The following is a 17,200-nucleotide window of genomic DNA, read 5'->3' on the forward strand; positions in this document are numbered from 1 at the left end:
GCACCGTGGGACAGGGCCATTAGTCAGAGGGTGGTGAATCTGTGGGATTCATTGTCACAGTAGGCGGTGGAGGCCAAGTCAATGGATATTTTTGCAGCAGAGATGGATAGATTCTTGATTAGTGCGGGGGTCAGGGGTTACGGGGAGAAGGCAGGAGAATGGGGTTGGGAGGGAGAGATAGATCAGCCATGATTGAATGGCGGAGCAGACTTGATGGGCCGAATGGCCTAATTCCGTTCCTATCCCTTATGATCACTATTTCCTTCACGGTTTCGGCCCGAAACGGTGCCTATTTCCTTCACGGTTTCGGCTCGAAACGTTGCCTATTTCCTTCACGGTTTCGGCCCGAAACGTTGCCTATTTCCTTCACGGTTTCGGCCCGAAACGTTGCCTATTTCCTTCGCTCCATAGATGCTGCTGCAACCGCTGAGTTTCTCCAGCACTTTCTGTCTACCTTCGATTTTCCAGCATCTGCAGTTCCTTCTTAAAGACGAGAATCTTGAGTAGAATGGATAAGAATAGAAATGACTGGTTGCTATTCATCGCCGTGTATACAATGATACTCACCGCACGGGGTTGGAGATCTGACTGCGGAATTTTCCGAATTCCCCGGGTGCTGCCCATTCCTTGCCGGTCTGTGTTGGGAAACAGGAGAACGTCATTGTGTTTTAACTCACCCACAGAGAGATGCGGGGCCTTCCTCAAACAAATCCCATTTACTAGCAGCGACACGAACGTCCCAAACACAAACCCCGATCTCACAATGTGGAAAATCTCATGGGATTGTTTTTTTTTTAACTCTTTGTGTTTATCTGAGTACGCTTTTCTGTCAGTATGATTAGCTCCAACCACCACCACCACAATCTGATTTTAATGCTTCTATCCATATTGGACAACAGACAATAGAGAGAAGGCAGGTTCAGGATACTGAAGGTAGACAAAAATGCTGGAGAAACTCAGCAGGTGCAGCAGCATCTATGGAGCGAAGGAAATAGGCAACGTTTCGGGCCGAAACCCTTCTTCAGACAGGATACTGAGTTGGATGATCAGCCATGGTCACATTGAATGGCGGTGCAGGCTCGAAGGGCCGAATGGCCTACCCCTGCACCTATTTTCTATGTTTCTAATAGGTGCAGGAGTAGGCCAGCACCGCCATTCAATGTGATCATTGCTGATCATCCCCAATCAGTACCCCCTGGCCAAGTCACTGTATATATTTAAGGTAGAGATAGATAGATTCTTGATTAGTACGGGTGTCAGGGGTTATGGGGAGAAGGCAGGAGAATGGGGTTAGGAGGGAGAGATAGATAGAAACATAGAAACATAGAAAATAGGTGCAGGAGTAGGCCATTCGGCCCTTCGAGCCTGCACCACCATTCGATATGATCATGGCTAATCATCCAACTCAGTATCCAATCCCTGCCTTCTCTCCATACCCCCTGATCCCTTTAGCCACAAGGGCCACATCTAACTCCCTCTTAAATATAGCCAATGAACTGGCCTCAACTACCTTCTGTGGCAGAGAATTCCACAGATTCACCACTCACTGTGTAAAAAATGGTCCTAAAATCATCTCGGTCCTAAAAGACTTCCCCCTTATCCTTAAACTGTGACCCCTAGTTCTGGACTTCCCCAACATCGGGAACAATCAAAGATCAGCCATGATTGAATGGCGGGGTAGACTTGATGGGCCGAATGTCCTAATTCTGCTCCTATGAACTTATAAACACGAGTAGAATCGAAAGGAAACAGTTAATTGGCGCTGGGCTAAAGAAGTAATTAATCGACAAGTACCAAGAAGCTTACCTTTCCCACTCGAGCCAGAAGTGTGACATTGGCTGGGTTGTCATCTAAACTCAGCCAGAACTCTGAGTTATCATCGGAAGCCATTGCAAACTGAAATGTACCTGGAACATGGAACATTGACAACTCATTAACTCTCAGTGAATGGCCGGGATTGTAATCATGGGTTGTATTTCCGCTGGCTCGATAACACACAACAAAAGCTTTTCACTGTGGTACACGAGGCAATAAACTACACTGAGACATTATTCACGCTCGATACGATCTCACGGGCAAAAATCAACCTGAAACGTCACCCATTCCTTCTCTCCAGATATGCTGCTGCCTGTCCCGCTGAGTTACTCCAGCATTTTTGTGCCTATCTTTGCTGGAGTAACTCAGCGGGTCAGGCAGCATCTGTGGAGAACATGGATAGGTGACGTTTCACAGAGTGCTGGAGTAACTCAGCGGGTCAGGCAGCATCTGTGGAGAACATGGATAGGTGACGTTTCACAGAGTGCTGGAGCAACTCAGCGGGTCAGGCAGCATCTGTGGAGAACATGGATAGGTGACGTTTCACAGAGTGCTGGAGTAACTCAGCGGGTCAGGCAGCATCTGTGGAGAACATGGATAGGTGACGTTTCACAGAGTGCTGGAGTAACTCAGCGGGTCAGGCAGCTTCTCTTGAGAGAAGGAATGGGTGACGTTTCAAGTCAGGACCCTGCTTCAGACCAAATCTAAAACGTCACCTATCCACTTACTCCAGCACTTTGTGTTTAAAAAAAAATTTCAACTAGCACCTGCAGTTCCTTGCATCTGTCTCTAACACAGCATTTCTTATCGTCTTACAAATTTAAAATATAAATATTAAGCGTGTGGAAGACTGTTTGGCCCAGGAGCATAAACAAATTGTCACAATGGATCCGATTCTGTTCTTATCTTAGTCCCACCCTCATTTGTTTATGACCGCAGATATCTTTCAATAGACAATAGTTCATGGTTCATTTATTGTCACATACACCAATTGGTGGCCAGGCCAGTCATACAATTAAAAAAAAAATGTAGGGACTTTCTGTCCCAACTTCTGCCTGAGTTGACAGTGGATCGGTCTGAAGAAGGGTCCCAACTTGAAACGTCATCCATCCATTTCCCTCCACAGATACTGCCTGACCCGCTGAGTTCCTCGAGCAATTTGATCTTTTCATTACCAATATGTTGTTTTGAAGTTAGCAGAATACCAAGGCAGTATGATTTGTACTCTTGTTATAGACAATAGACAGTAGGTGCAGGAGTAGGCCATTCGGCCCTTCGAGCCTGCACCGCCATTCAAAGAGGTCCTTCTGCAGTTGTCCAGATCCCTAGTGAGACCACACCTGGAGTATTGTGTGCAGTTTTGGTCCCCTAATTTGGCTTTCTTCACTTTTCTTCACAATTTACTTTCTGAACTTTCCATATGCTAGGGTGCTGTCCGATTCACCTCTACCCCGTTGCGGACATTGGACTTTGTCTGTGGAACTGATGCGCTACAATGCTGAGAACTACATTCTGCACTCTGTATCTTCCCCTTTGATCTATCGTACTTGAGTTTGGCTTTGATCGGGTAATATTATCTGGCGTTTCAGGTCGAGACCCTTCTTCAGACAAATAAAGAAGTCTGAAGAAGGGTCTAGGCACGAAACGTCGCCCATTCCATCTCTCCAGAGATGCTGCCTGTCTGTCCCGCTGAGTTACTCCAGCTTTTTGTGTCTACCTGCGATTTAAACCAGCACCTGCAGTTCTTCCTCAAACATAGTATTATCTGAGGTACACAAAAATGCTGGAGAAACTCAGCGGGTGCAGCAGCATCTATGGAGCGAAGGAAATAGGCGACGTTTCGGGCCGAAACCCTTCTTCAGACTGATGGGGGGTGGGGGGGAGAAGGAAGGAAAAAGGGAGGAGGAGGAGCCCGAGGGCGGGGAGATAGGAGGAGACAGCTCGAGGGTTAAGGAAGGGGAGGAGACAGCAAGGGATAGCAAAATTGGGAGAATTCAACGTTCATGCCAACCGGACGCAAGCAACCCAGGCGGAATATGAGGTGCTGTTCCTCCAATTTCCGGTGTTGCTCACTCTGGCAACGGAGGAGATCTGTTTGCACAGCATGCAAAACAAAGCTTTTCACAGTTCCTCAGTGCACATGCCAACAAATAAAACTGAACCAGCCGTCAAAGGTGGTGCGTACTACGAAAGCAAATGGAATTGTTACTGGGGAAGGAGAGACAAGAACCTGGAGAGAAATGTTCACTTACTCTCTGCGAAGGGATGAATGTAGCCGAATATTCTGAGTCCATAGTTGGTCCACCTTGGAGCCACCGCCAACTTCTTCACTACAGTCCTGGTCTAGACATGAAATGAAAGGACGTTCACAAAACAGAAACACCAATCGAGCATCGATCACTATAACCTGCACAAGGGCAGCACGGTGGCGCAGCGGGTAGAGCTGCTGCCTCACAGCGCCAGAGACCCGGGTTCCATCCTGACCACGGGCGCTGTCTGTACGGAGTTTGTACCTTCTCCCCGTGACCCGCGTGGGTTTTCTCCGGGTGCTCCGGTTTCCTCCCACACTCCAGAGACGTGCGGGTTTGTAGGTTAATTGGCTTCAGTAAGAATTGTAACTTGTCCCTCGAGTGTGTAAGAGTAGTGCTAGTGTGCGGGGATCGCTGGTCGGCGCGGACTCAGTGGGCCGAAGGGCCTGTTTCCGCGCTGTATCTCTAAACTAAACTAAAGTAACAACAGCAATGGAACTGACTGAAAAGCAAGAAAAATGTCCCACGCCACCAAAAACCTTTCTTTTTGAAGATGTTCAGGTGATTCTGTCGTAGATTTATTTCTATTTGCACAAGGAATGGAGTATTTTAAGGTCATAAGTGCTAGGAGCAGAATTAGGCCATTCGGCCCATCAAGTCCAGTCCGCCATTCAATCATGGCTGATCTACCTCTCCCACCTAACCCCATTCTCCTGCCTTCTCCCCATGACCCCTGACACCCGTACAGTATTATTAGCAACCACTTTCTGTTATTTGCACTACCAGTTTATTTATTCATGTGTGTATATATTTATATCATGGTATATGGACACATTTATCTGTTTTGTAGTGAATGCCTACTATTTTCTGTGTGCTTAAGCAAAGCAAGAATTTCATTGTCCTATACAGGGACACATGACAATAAACTCACTTGAACACTTGAACTTGAGTAGTTTAGTCTGAAGAATTTGTACCAACTTGGAAACTTCAGCAGTAAAGGTGTGACTTCAGGCTTTCAACAATTTAAGAGTTTCCACCGGAGTCTGAACAGCAAAGTCAACGAATTCAGGAAAAAGACACCTGGTACAACAAGTAATGAATGCCTGGGGTATAAACCAAGCAGATAACTAGAGATGAGGGGATAAAAGTTTGGTTTGTCGACATTTTTGATGAAGAGTACCCATGCACACAGCACTTTAGGTCATTGAGAATAAATGCTGATTCTGTACTTTTTAGAACTAACCTGGGAATACCTGCGAACAACAGCAAGTATTTAGAGTGCCTGTGGACTGTAGGTACACAAAAATGCTGGAGAAACTCAGCGGGTGCAGCAGCATCTATGGAGCGAAGGAAATAGGCAAACGTTTCGGGCCGAAACCCTGAAGGAAATAGGCAACGATACTGAGAGCTGACAGATTCGTTATTTCATAAATTCATGTTGTAGAATTAAGTCACCTGGCCCATCAAGTCTACTCCGCCGTTCAATCACGGCTGGTCTATCTCTCCCTCTTAAGCCCATTCTCCTGCCTTCTCCCAATAACCCCTGACACCCGTGGTAATCAAGAATCTATCTGCAGTATCTCTGCCTTTAAAAACATCCATTGACGTGGCCTCCGCAGCCTCTGTGGCAATGAATTCCACAGATTCACCACCCTCTGACTGAAGAAATTCCTCCTCGTCTCCTTTAATTCTGAGGCTATGGCCTCTGGTCCTAGACTCTCCCACTAGTGGAAACATCCACTTCACATCCACACTATCCTCTCCTGCAAAGTCCAGCACCTGTGTCCTACAATCTGTCTCTTGAAAGACTGCTCCATTTGTATGTCGAGAAGATGAATGTGCTTCAAGGTGGACAAAAATGCTGGTGAAACTCAGCGGGTGCAGCAGCATCTATGGAGCGATGGAAATGGGCAACGTTTCGGGCCAAAACCCTTCCGGGTTTCGGCCCGAAACGTTGCCTATTTCCTTCCGGGTTTCGGCCCGAAACGTTGCCTATTTCCTTCACGGTTTCGGCCCGAAACGTTGCCTATTTCCTTTACGGTTTCGGCCCGAAACGTTGCCTATTTCCTTCACGGTTTCGGCCCGAAACGTTGCCTATTTCCTTCACGGTTTCGGCCCGAAACGTTGCCTATTTCCTTCACGGTTTCGGCCCGAAACGTTGCCTATTTCCTTCACGGTTTCGGCCCGAAACGTTGCCTATTTCCTTCACGGTTTCGGCCCGAAACGTTGCCTATTTCCTTCGCTCCATAGATGCTGCTGCACCCGCTGAGTTTCTCCAGCACTTTTGTCTACCTTCGATTTTCCAGCATCTGCAGTTCCTTCTTAAACACCTGCTGACTGTAATTTGAGGAAATTATTACATTTCCTCATTCTTGATTTAATTTGATTTAATAAACACAAACTGCCTTGATGATACCCAGGGTGCAGGAGCAACTCAGCAGGTCAGGCAGCGTCTGTGGAGAACGTTTGGGGTCGGGAACCCTTCTGCAGTTCCTTGCGCCATCAAACTGTGAGAAGGGTCTCCCGACCCAAAATGTTGCCCGACTGTGTTCTCCGGGGGCGGCAGAACAGTAGAGCTGCTGCCTCACGGCGCCAGAGACCCGGGTTCGATCCTGACCACGGGTGCTGTCTGTACGGAGTTTGCACGTCCCCATGACCTGGGTGGGTTTTCTCCGAGATCTTCGTTTTTTTTTCCCACACTCCAGGTTTGTTGGTTAATTGGCTTGGTGTAAATGTAAAATCATCCCTGGTGTGTGTAGGGTCGTGTTAGTGTGCGGGGATCGCTGGGGACTCGACGGGCTGAAGGGCCTGTTTCACTGAAACTAAAAAAAGCTAAATGGAATTTGGAAGGTTGCTTAATTTAAAGATACAGCATGGAAACAGGCCCTTCGGCCCATCGAGTCCACGCTGACCATCCATCACATCCGTTCACACTAGTTCTATGTTATCTCACTTTTGCATCCAGTCCCTACACACTAGGAGGGATGTTTTATAAACAGGGGACATTTAACCTACAATAGACAATAGACAATAGGTGCAGGAGTAGGCCATTCGGCCCTTCGAGCCAGCACCGCCATTCAATGTGATCATGGCTGATCATCCACAATCAGTACCCCGTTCCTGCCTTCTCCCCATATCCCCTGACTCCGCTATCTTTAAGAGCCCTATCTAGCTCTCTCTTGAAAGCATCCAGAAAACCGGCCTCCACCGCCCTCTGAGGCAGAGAATTCCACAGACTCACAACTCTCTGTGAGAAAAAGTGTTTCCTCGTCTCCGTTCGAAATGGCTTACCCCTTATTCTTAAACTGTGGCCCCTGGTTCTGGACTCCCCCAACATCGGGAACATGTTTCCTGCCTCTAGCGTGTCCAAGCCCTTAACAATTTTATATGTTTCAATGAGATCACCTCTCATCCTTCTAAACCCCAGGGTGTACAACCCTCTGAGGCAGAGCTATCTCCTGGCCCCTTTTAGCCCCCTGCTGATCTACTTTTTCAGTTTATTCCTTAGCTCCCGAAACTCCTCCAGGGATGTACTTGATCCCAGCTGCCTATACCTGTCCCATGCATCCTTCTTGTTTTTGACCAACGTCTCAATTTTCCTCGTCAGCTAAGCTGGCCTGCTTTGCCCTTCACTCTAACGGGGACGTACACATCCTGAGCTTTCTTCAGTACACTTTTAAAAACATCCCACTTGGCCGATGTTCCTTTCCCCTCAAATGCCCTGCTCCAGTCAACGAGAGCGAGATCTTCTCTCATACCCTCAAAGTTGACCTTACCCCAGTAGAGCATTTTAACATGTGGACCCTCTCCGTCCCTATCCATAAATATCTTAAACCTAATTGAACTGTGGACACTGGTCCCAAAAGGCTTCTCCACAAACACTTCATTAACTTGCCCTTCCCAATTTCCCAATACCAGATCCAGCGTTGCCCTGTCACATGTGGGGGCCTCCACATACTGCTTAAGGAAACTCTCCTGAACACTCTGGAGGAATTGCACCCCATTTAAACCCTTCACGCTATGATTTCCCCAGTCTATATTGGGAAAGTTAAAATCTTCTACTCCAACAACCTGGTTTGAGCTGCAGCTGTCTGCAATCCCCCGGCACATTTGTACTTCTGATTCCCGTTGACTATTCCAGGCGTCTGCAGTAAAATCTCCTTCAAACATGTAGACAAACCAGACTTTGACCCCCTTGTCCATAATGATCTGCTTGGTTTATAACCCAGGCATTCATTACCTGTCCCGGTTTTTTTCCTGATTTCTTTGACTTTGCTGTTCAGCCAAAGATCTCAGCGAAAACCCACGAGGATGACGGGGAGAACGTACAAACATAGAAACACAGACGATAGGTGTAGGAGTAGGCCATTCGGCCCTTCGAGCCAGCACCGCCATTCAATATGATCATGGCTGATCATCCAAAATCAGTACCCCGTTCTGGCTTTTTCCCCCATATCCCTTGATTCCCTTTAGTCCTAAGAGCGAAATCTAACTCTCTCTTGAAAACATCCAGTGAATCGGCCTCCACTGCCTTCTGTGGCAGAGAATTCCACAGACTCACAACTCTCTGGGTGAAAATGTTTTCCCTCATCTCAGTCCTAAATAGCCGACTCCTTCGTCTTAAACTGTGACCCCTGGTTCTGGACTCCCCCAACATCAGGAACATTTTTCCTGCATCTAGCCTGTCCAATCCCTTAAAAATGTTATATGTTTTCATAAGATACCCTCTCATCCTTCTAAATTCCAGTGAATACAAGCCCAGTCGACCCATTCTTTCATCATATGTCAGTCCCGCCATACTGGGAATTAACCTGGTGAACCTACGCTGCACTCCCTCAATAGCAACAATGTCCTTCCTCAAATTAGGAGACCAAATTTGCACATAATACTCCAGGTGTGGTCTCACTAGGGCCCTGTACAACTGCAGAAGGACCTCCTTGCTCCTCTACTCAAATCCTCTCGCAATGAAGGCCAACATGTCATTAGCTTTCTTCACTGCCTGCTGTACCTGCATGCTTACTCTCAGTGACTAATGTACAAGGACACCCAGATCTCGTTGTACTTCCCCTTTTCCCAACTTGACACCATTCAGATAATAATCTACCTTCCTGTTCTTGCCACCAAAGTGGATAACGTCACATTCATCCACACCATACTGCATCTACCGGCATCATTGACTGACGTATCAGGTCACTGAAAAAGTCTCGGCGTGATGCGGCGTGACGACATATTGACGTGCGGTGTCACCTCACGTGTCACGACATTTTTTTTGTCGCCGCTGGATTTTGAAATGTTCATTGATACGTCAGTCAATGGCACAATGGGCTAAGTGTTCGGCTGGCGACCGGAAGGTGGCCGGTTCGAATCCCGCTTGGAGTGCATACTGTCGTTGTGTCCTTGGGCAAGACACTTCACCCACCTTTGCCTGTGTGTGAATGTGTGTGAATGTGTGTGAGTGATTGGTGGTGGTCGGAGGGGCCGTAGGCGCAGATTGGCAGCCACGCTTCCGTCAGTCTGCCCCAGGGCAGCTGTGGCTACAGAAGTAGCTTACCACCACCGAGTGTGACTGAGGAGTGAATGAATAATGCGATGTAAAGCGCCTTGAGTATTAGAAAGGCGCTATATAAATCCCATCCATTAGTATTATTATTAATGACGCCGGCAGTGGCCTAAAAAAATCGCCACATGGACAGGCCCTTAACTGGTCCATAATTCCCCGTTTTCTCTCTCCCTCCTTACAGACAGCACCTGCAGTCAGGATCGAACCCGGGTCCGCTGGCGCTGTGAGGCAGTAGCTCTACCGCTACGCCCGCGTGCCGCCCACTTTAGTTTCCGATTAACTTTTCACAATAATAAAACAGTCTCCACTACAATAAAAGCACAGTGGACTGCCCTGCCTGACTTAGGATGGAGGGAAAGCTGGCAATTAAAAGCTGGTTCTGTCACTTTGAATTATACCAGCTACTAACGTCATTGGAGATACACTGCGGCAGGTAATAACAATTGTGATCACGCCAGGCGACGAACGCCAAATTCTCTCCAGCAGCATAGCTATGATTAATACTCACATGTGGGAAGAGAGGGAAGTGAATGTTTTTCCTGAGCTGTTCAATGGAACCTCCGCACCAGTCTTCGAATATGTGCAGGTTTGCTTGACCCACTAACTGTGCAAGGGAAACATGAAATAGTTAGTTTCATTAGTTCACATCGCCGTGCTCCTATTTCTGCATTCTTCAAAACATCTCACCCTAGAACCATCGGATTGGATCGCACGTCAAAACAAAGCGTTTCATCGTACCGCCGTACACGTGACAAAGACAAATCTAACCCTAAATGGTGATTATAGAGTGGTGGAACCGCTGCCGCCCGGCGCCAGAGACCCGGGTTCCATCTAGTGTGTAGGGAGTGGATGAGAAAGTGGGATAACGCAGAACTAGTGTGAGCGGGTGATCGATGTTCGGCGTGGACTTGAGTACGAAAGAACTGCAGATGCTGATAAAATGAAAGGTAGACACAAAATGCTGGAGTAACTCAGCGGGTGCAGCAGCATTGATGGAGTGAAGGAAATCGGCAACGTTTCGGGCCGAAACCCGGAAGGAAATAGGCAACGTTGCCTATTTCCTTCGCTCCCTAGATGCTGCCGCACCCGCTGAGTTTCTCCAGCATTTTTGTCTACCCCAGAGGTTTAGTCTAACTTGACATCATGTTCGGCACTGACATTTGTTATACGAGAATTTTGCCCAAACAGTCTGCGACCTGTAGTGCTGTGGCAATATCGTGCGTTTGAAACCCACGGCGCTGCAGCCGGCAGCTCTATATTTAGGACCCATAGCACCAAACTGGCAGTGCTATGTGTATTGCTTTACGCACCAGTCTGCGGATGATAGCGCTTTGTTCCCGAGGGGGGCGGGGGGGGGGGGGCTCGGATGCAGTCCCCTGAATGGCAGAGAAGAGAGTTGATGGGCCGAATGGCCTAATTCTGCTCCTATCACTTGTGACGCAAGTCTACTAAGGGCGGTCACGGTGGTGCAGCGGTAGTGTTGCTGCCTTACAGCGAATGTAGCGCTGGAGACCCGGGTTCGATCCCGACTACGGGTGCTGTCTGTACGTCTCCCCGTGACCTGCGTGGGTTTTCTCCGAGATCTTCAGTTTCCTCCCACACTCCAAAGCCCTCCACCATCTGCCCCCCCCCCCCCCATATCTCACTGACCTCCTCTCCCCCTACCAACCCTCACGGTCCCTCAGATCCACATCAGCCGGTCTCCTCTCCATCCACAAGTCCAACCTCCGCAGTTTTGGGGACAGAGCCTTCTCCAGGGCAGCTCCCAGGCTCTGGAACTCCCTCCCCCAACTGATCCGCAATTCCGTGTCCCTCACCATCTTCCAGTCCCGCCTCAAGACCCATCTCTTCACCTCTGCCTATCCTTAGCCCCACGTCCCCCTCCCTTTTCATCTGTGCTTGAATTGCCTCATATTGTGTTTTGAATTGAATTCTGTCTTTAATTTGTGTACTATTCATGTCTCTACTATTTATTTCATTCCCCTTACATGTTTTTCCTCTACCTGCTAAATTTTTGTAAGGTGTCCTTGAGACTCTTGAAAGGCGCCCATAAATAAAATTTATTACTATTATTATTAAAGACGTGCAGGTTTGCATGTTAATTGGCTTGGTGTTGGCGGTTGTTTCCACTAGTGGGAGAGTCCAGGACCACAGATCATCGCCTCGGAATTACAGGATGTTCCTTTAGGGTGTTGAGGAGGAATTTCTTCAGTCAGAGGGTAGTTAATCTGTGGAATTCATTGCCACAGACGACTGTGGAGGCCACGTCAGTGGATATTTTTAAGGCAGAGATAGATAGATCGGGACGACAGATGGCACAATGGGCTAAGTGTTCGGCTGGCAACCGGAAGGTAGCCGGTTCGAATCCCGCTTGGAGTGCATACTGTCGTTGTGTCCTTGGGCAAGACACTTCACCCACCTTTGCCTGTGTGTGAATGTGTGTGAATGTGTGAGTGTTGGTGGTGGTCGGAGGGGCCGTAGGCGCAGATTGGCAGCCACGCTTCCGTCAGTCTGCCCCAGGGCAGCTGTGGCTACAGAAGTAGCTTACCACCACCGAGTGTGACTGAGGAGTGAATGAATAATGCGATGTAAAGCGCCTTGAGTATTAGAAAGGCGCTATATAAATCCCATCCATTATTATTATTATTATAGATTCTTGATTAGTACGGATGTAAGGGGTTTAGTTTAGTTTAGAGATACAGCGCGGAAACAGGCCCTTCGGCCCACCAAGTCCACGCTGACCAGCTAACCCCTCACACTAACACCGTAGCTACTAACTCAATAGTCGGGATCGTGTAAGGCAGCAACTCTACCACTGCTCCACCATGACCACCCTTAGTTGGTCATAAGTGCTAGGAGCAGAATTAGGCCATTCGGCCCATCATTCTCCGCCATTCAATCATGGCTGATCTATCTCTCCCTCCCCCTAACCTCATTCTCCTGCCTTCTCCCCGTAACCCCTGACACCCGCACTAATCAAGAATCTATCGACCGTATCTCTGCCTTAAAAATATCCTTTGACTTGGCCTCCACGGCCGACTGGGGCAAAGGATTCCACAGATTCACCACCAACTTGACGGGCCGAATGGCCTAATTCTGCTGCCACTGCTTAAGAAAATGTGATCATTGTGTGATCGTTGAATAAAAACACCCCTAAATACAGCACCCGGTCGGTGCCAGTGAATAGGAGGCAGCGTGCAAACTTTCTCAGTCTCTTTGCAAATCAGTCTGGACCTCTCACTTTCCAACCTGTGTTAAACATTTTTTTGTGTTGGCTCCACGTCTGTGAATCGATCCTTTATTTTTGTAATGTCCCGTGCACATTATTACATCAGCGTGCGAGCTATAACGTGCTGGAACCGTGCGCTAATCTGCTGCTGCGACACCCGGTCTCACCCAGGGGGGCATTTTTACAACAAGTGCCGAATACTGTCGACAATTCAGCTGGCATGCCTGCTATAAACAAGCCACAAAGGCTTCAGTGAGAGGGAGAGACGGAGAGAGAGAGGGAGGGAGGGAGGGGCATCTTTACAATCCCTGCAGATGACTAACAGATTTTCTTTCCTCCTTCAACCTCACCAGATGTAAACAGAATTCGCAATTTGCTGCCAAACTTAGGCAGGGCAGCCAACGTTTCTCAGGTTGCACCTTACCGGTCTAACTGGCAGCGAACAAGTCCATTTACTCCACTAGGTTTTACCTTAAAGATCACAGAGGCTGCAACTTTGTAGGTTCATTAGCTTGGTATAAGTGTAAATTGTCCCTGGTGTGTGTGTGTGTGTGTGTGTGTGCGTGTGTATGTGTGTGTGTGCGTGTGTGTGCGTGTGTGTGAGTGTGTGTGTGTGTGTGTGTGTGTGTGTGTGTGTGTGTGTGTGTGTGTGTGTGTGTGTGTGTGTGTGTGAGATATTGTTAAGGGGCTGTCCCACTGCGGCAACCTAAGTGGCCAATTTAGAAGAGTTTTGGAGAGTTTGACAAAGTGTCATGTTGAAGACCTCCTTCAACTATGTTGAAGACTAGCTACAACTAGCTTCGACTACCTTTGACTTCCCTCGATTAACTACGACTAACATGCCGACCTACTACGACCTACTTCGACTAAGCCTACGAGTAAAAAAAGTTTTGATTTTTCCATGGCGACCTTTTTTTTACCCAGCGGGCATTTTTCAGCATGTTGAAAAATACGCCGCGACCCAGCTGAGGTCTCGAGTACACGGGGACTACTCTCGAGCATGAAGGAGAGTTACAAAGACCTCCTAGGACCTCGTGTCGACCATGCTGCGAGTATGAGTCGAGGGCAAACTCTTCTGAACTCGTAGATTAGGTCGCCCACGTGGGACAGGCCCTTTAGTGCGCGGGGATGATCTCCTCAGGATTAAAGGGCGCTCTTTTAGTAAGGAAAGTAGACAGAAATGCTGGAGAAACTCAGCGGGTGAGGCAGCATCTATGGAGCGAAGGAAATAGGTGATGATTCGGGTCGAGACCTCGAATGGCCTCTAATTCTACTCCTGTGAGCTTGTATGCAGCAAATAACAAGTCTCTAACTCGGCGCTGCTGAGTGTGAGTCGAGTCAAATGCAGCTTGTTATTTGAAACCACTGCACCTGCTGTGATCCATCATCACAGGCCCGGGGTAAAGAGTGACACAGATTCTGCAAGAGGTAAACACAGCGTGTGTGTGTGTGTGTGTGTGTGTGTGTGTGTGTGTGTGTGTGTGTGTGTGTGTGTGTGTGTGTGTGTGTGTGTGTGTGTGTGTGTGTGTGTGTGTGTGTGTGTGTGTGTGTGTGTGTGTGTGTGTGTGTGTGTGTGTGTGTGTGTGTGTGTGTGTGTGTGTGTGTGTGTGTGTGTGTGTGTGCTTCACACATTCTCCCTGTGACCTGCGTGGGTTTTCTCCGGGTGCTCCGGTTTCCTCCCACATCCCAAAGACGTGCGGATGTGCAGGTTAATTGGGCCCAATGTAAGAATAGCCCCTGTTGTGCTGGGAGTGGATGAGCAAGTGGGATAACATGGAACTAGTGCGTACAGGCTGATGGATGGTCGGCATGGACTCGGTGGGCTGAAGGGTCCCTTTCCATGCTGGATCTTTAAACTAAACACAAACTTTAGTTTAGTTCATTGCCACGTGTACCGAGATGCAGTGAAAAGCTTTTGTTGCGTGCTAACCAGTCAGCGGGAAGACAAACACGAGTACAACGAGCTGTCCACAGTGTACAGATACATGATAAGGGAAGGTAGATAAAAATGCTGGAAAAACTCAGCGGGTGCGGCAGCATCTATGGAGCGAAGGAAATAGGTGGCGTTTCGGCTCGAGACCCTTCTTCAGACTGATGTGGGGGTGGGGGGGGGGGAGAAGAAAGGAAGAGAGATAAGGGAATAACGTTCAGTGCAAGGTAAAGCCAGTAAAGTCCGATCAAGGTCCAAGGGTCACCAATGAGGTAGATAGTAGTTCAGCAATGCTCTCTGGTTGTGGTAGGATGGTTCAGTTGCCTGATAACAGCTGGGAAGAAACTGTCCCTGAATCTGGAGGTGTGCGTTTTCACACTTCTGTGCCTCTTGCCCGATGGGAGAGGGGAGAAGAGGGAGTGGCCGGGGTGCGACTGGTCCTTGATGATGCTGCTGGCCTTGCCGAGGCAGCGTGAGGTGTAGATGGAGTCGATGGAAGGGAGGTTGGTTTGTGTGTGACGGTCTGGGCTACGTCCACAATTTGCTGCAATTTCTCGCGGTCGTGGCTGGAGCTGTTCCCAAACCGTGCTGGGATGCATCGCGATAAAATGCTTTCTATCGAATGCTTTCTGAAACCGGCAGCCTGAGATGCTGCACTGGGGTCGACAGATCAGAATGAGACAGTGCAAGTTTTTGTTAGCCTGAAAAAAAGTTTTCAAACATTTGGCAAGTTTTTGTTAGCCTGAAAAAAAGTTTTCAAACATTTGGAAGTTCAGCAATTCCAAATTGAATTAAGCTTTAGTTCTGCGGAAAGATAGCTGGAGCGGCAAAGTTGGAATCCGAGTGGTTTAATCTGATCGAGCAGGTGGAACAGCTGTTCTGCGAAGGAAAGCGGAAATCCATTCACCGCTAATTCATCATATCTGGAATAATGCCACAAACCTGCTTATTCAAATTTGCAAACAAGTTTTATATGGGTCACGGTAATCACACAACTTCCTTCCGAAGGGGTTGGATCAGGGAAGGACTGGGGAAAAATGATTACAGGTAAATTAAAAATCAACGCCACCCACTCAGGGCCAGAGCAAAGTTAGATGATTGCAAGCCTCTAATTAATTAATTCTCTGTACACTAAATTTATAATAAAAGCCAGATGTGACTAGCGTCATACAACGTGGAAACAGGCCCTTCGGCCCAACTAATTGGAGTTATCACCAACAAAATGCCTTGGTTGGAGTAAAGAGCGTGTACGTGCGTTTTGTGTTTGTTCCACAAGCTCTTTATCTCACTGGGCAACAAAAATAGAACGGGTTGATCAGCCGTGATCATATTGAATGGCAAAGGCAGGCACAAATCTTTGATCGGACTTTAGTTTAGAGATACAGCACGGAAACAGGCCCTTCGGCCCACTGAGTCCGTGTCGACCAGCGATCCCCGCACACTAACACCACCCAACACTCACCAGGAACAGTTTTACATTTTATACCAAGCCAATTCATCGAGAAACCCTGTAAGGTCTTTGGAGTGCGGGAGGAAACCGAAGATCTCGGAGAAAACCCACGCGGGTCACGGGGAGAAGGTGCAAACTGCTTCCAGACAGCGCCCGTGGTCGGGATCGAACCCGCGTCAGGCAGCAACCCAACCGCTGTGCGGAGCTCGTGGATGTCTCGCAGCGGCTCGTAACGCTAACGGCAGGAACTCGGTAAACGCGGTAACTCATGACGTTTTTTCCAGCACGGTGAAAAATGTCCACGAGAGCCCCGAGTACCTACGAACGGCCATTACCGTAATTTTCCGAGTTCGAATCAGGGGAAACTCGGGAGAACTCTTGAATTACCTCGTACAGTGGGACAGGCCCTTAATGTCCCTGTCTCACTTAAGAAACCTGAACGGAAACCTCTGGAGACTTTGCGCCCCACCCAAGCTTTCCATGCGGTTCCCGGAGGTTGCAGGTGGTTGCCGGAGGTTGCAGGTAGTGGAAGCAGGTAGGGAGACTGACAAAAACCTCCGGGAACCGCACGGAAACCTTGGGTGGGGCGCAAAGTCTCCAGAGGTTTCCGTTCAGGTTTTCTAAGTGGGACAGGGGCATTAACTTACACAATTACTTTGTGTAGCATACCAACGAATGAGAGACGGCTACAAGCAGGTTTGTAGGTTAGTTATTTCCGCGCTGCACATGCATTTTGTTTTGCACATGTCCCCTTAGAAGGCAAAAGCAAACTCACGTCTATGTTACCAAGTTACTAATTGCAACCAATGCTTTATTATGTCAAAGTGCTTTATGAGTCCAAGTTTCACTATTTCTTCATTGGAGACGTAGGTAATGTTGGCAATCTAAAAATAAATCCTGTTTACAAATCAGAAAGCAAGCAAGATAACATTGTTGGATGTGAAGGAGATGACGCCTTGATGAGTTG

The 17,200-nt window shown here is 48.2% G+C and overlaps 1 protein-coding gene across 1 annotated transcript in view; it reads right to left on the reverse strand.

Annotated features, from left to right (window-relative positions):
• Positions 1 to 17,200, reverse strand: part of b4galnt3 (beta-1,4-N-acetyl-galactosaminyltransferase 3) — a 101,169-nt gene that overhangs the window by 30,105 nt on the left and 53,864 nt on the right. The window contains exons 3-6 of the mRNA XM_033037464.1: positions 10,133 to 10,228; positions 4,068 to 4,158; positions 1,807 to 1,907; positions 568 to 635 (exon numbers count right to left, since the gene is read on the reverse strand). Coding sequence (XP_032893355.1) covers positions 568 to 635; positions 1,807 to 1,907; positions 4,068 to 4,158; positions 10,133 to 10,228 — 356 coding nt within the window. The remainder of the gene's footprint in view (positions 1 to 567; positions 636 to 1,806; positions 1,908 to 4,067; positions 4,159 to 10,132; positions 10,229 to 17,200) is intronic.

This window comes from Amblyraja radiata, chromosome 19 (assembly GCF_010909765.2).
Source record: "Amblyraja radiata isolate CabotCenter1 chromosome 19, sAmbRad1.1.pri, whole genome shotgun sequence".
Lineage (NCBI taxonomy): Eukaryota > Metazoa > Chordata > Chondrichthyes > Rajiformes > Rajidae > Amblyraja > Amblyraja radiata.